General features: G+C 52.3%; 1 protein-coding gene across 1 annotated transcript in view; it reads right to left on the bottom strand.

Moving 5' to 3' along the window:
- Nucleotides 1-151, bottom strand: part of LOC108510246 (sodium/glucose cotransporter 1-like) — a gene marked incomplete at its 3' end in the record, with an annotated part of 7,540 nt that extends 7,389 nt beyond the window's left edge. The window contains exon 1 of the mRNA XM_017839913.1: nt 72-151. Coding sequence (XP_017695402.1) covers nt 72-86 — 15 coding nt within the window. The remainder of the gene's footprint in view (nt 1-71) is intronic.
- Between the last annotated feature and the right edge of the window lie 1,809 nt (nt 152-1,960).

Here is a 1,960-nt window from a genome sequence, read left to right as displayed (position 1 = left end):
TGACCCCCCGGTGACCCCCAGTGACCCCCTTGTGACCCCGTGACCCCCCGGTGCCCCCCCGGGTGACTCACAGGCCCCCAGGCCATGCTCCGCCCGGCCAGGAAATACCCGCTGAGGGTGCGGCCGCCGCGCCGGCGCAGGGTCTGTGGGGACCAGTAGGGACCAGTATAAACCAGTATGGACCAGTACGGACCAGTATAAACCAGTACAGACCAGTATGGACCAGTACAGACCAGTATGGAGCAGTGTAGAATAGTATGGACCAGTATGGACCAGTAAGGACCAGTATGGACCAGTATGGACCAGTACAGACCAGTATGGACCAGTACGGACCAGTATGGACCAGTATGGACCAGTACAGACCAGTATGGAGCAGTGTAGAATAGTATGGACCAGTAAGGACCAGTATGGAGCAGTGTGGAACAGTACGGACCAGTACGGACCAGTACAGACCAGTATAAACCAGTACAGACCAGTATGGAGCAGTACAGACCAGTATGGACCAGTACGGACCAGTATGGAGCAGTACAGACCAGTATGGACCAGTACGGACCAGTATGGAGCAGTATGGACCAGTATGGACCAGTAAGGAGCAGTACGGACCAGTACAGACCAGTATGGACCAGTATGGACCAGTATGGAGCAGTATGGAGCAGTATGGAGCAGTAAGGAGCAGCATGGACCAGTACGGACCAGTATAAACCAGTACAGGCCAGTATGGACCAGTACGGACCAGTACGGACCAGTAAGGAGCAGTATAGACCAGTAAGGACCAGTACGGACCAGTACGGACCAGTATGGACCAGTACGGACCAGTACGGACCAGTATGGAGCAGTATAGAATAGTATGGACCAGTATGGACCAGTAAGGACCAGTACGGACCAGTATAAACCAGTACAGACCAGTATGGAGCAGTACAGACCAGTATGGACCAGTATGGACCAGTATGGAGCAGTACGGAGCAGTACGGAGCAGTACGGACCAGTATGGACCAGTACGGACCAGTATGGACCAGTACAGACCAGTATGGAGCAGTGTGGAACAGTACGGACCAGTACAGACCAGTATGGAACAGTACAGACCAGTACGGACCAGTATGGACCAGTATGGACCAGTAAGGATCAGTATGGAGCAGTATGGACCAGTACGGACCAGTAAGGACCCGTACGGACCAGTATGGAGCAGTACAGACCAGTATGGACCAGTAAGGACCAGTATGGAGCAGTACAGACCAGTATGGAACAGCACGGACCAGTATGGACCAGTACAGACCAGTAAGGACCAGTACGGACCAGCACGGACCAGTATGGACCAGTATGGACCAGTATGGACCAGTATGGAGCAGTATGGAGCAGTACGGAACAGTACGGACCAGTACAGACCAGTATAAACCAGTACGGACCAGTAAGGAGCAGTATGGACCAGTATGGACCAGTATGGACCAGTATAGACCAGTACGGACCAGTATAGACCAGTATGGACCAGTAAGGACCAGTATGGACCAGTATGGAGCAGTATAAAACAGTACGGACCAGTATGGACCAGTACGGACCAGTAAGGAGCAGTATAGAATAGTATGGACCAGTATGGACCAGTATGGACCAGTATGGACCAGTATGGATCAGTATAAACCAGTATGGACCAGTATGGAGCAGTACGGACCAGTACGGACCAGTATGGAGCAGTAAGGACCAGTACGGACCAGTATGGAGCAGTATGGACCAGTACGGACCAGTACGGACCAGTATGGACCAGTAAGGAGCAGTATGGACCAGTACGGACCAGTAAGGACCAGTACGGACCAGTATGGAGCAGTATGGACCAGTAAGGACCAGTATGGACCAGTATGGACCAGTACAGACCGGTATGGACCAGTATAAACCAGTATAAACCAGTATGGACCAGTATGGACCAGTACAGACCAGTACGGACCAGTATGGACCAGTATAAACCAGTATG

The sequence above is a fragment of the Lepidothrix coronata genome, unplaced genomic scaffold (genome assembly GCF_001604755.1).
Source record: "Lepidothrix coronata isolate B3197 unplaced genomic scaffold, Lepidothrix_coronata-1.0 Scaffold570, whole genome shotgun sequence".
NCBI classification, from domain to species: domain Eukaryota; kingdom Metazoa; phylum Chordata; class Aves; order Passeriformes; family Pipridae; genus Lepidothrix; species Lepidothrix coronata.
The sequence above is the reverse complement of the archived record's forward strand: the minus strand, read 5'-3'. Positions and strand labels throughout refer to the sequence as shown.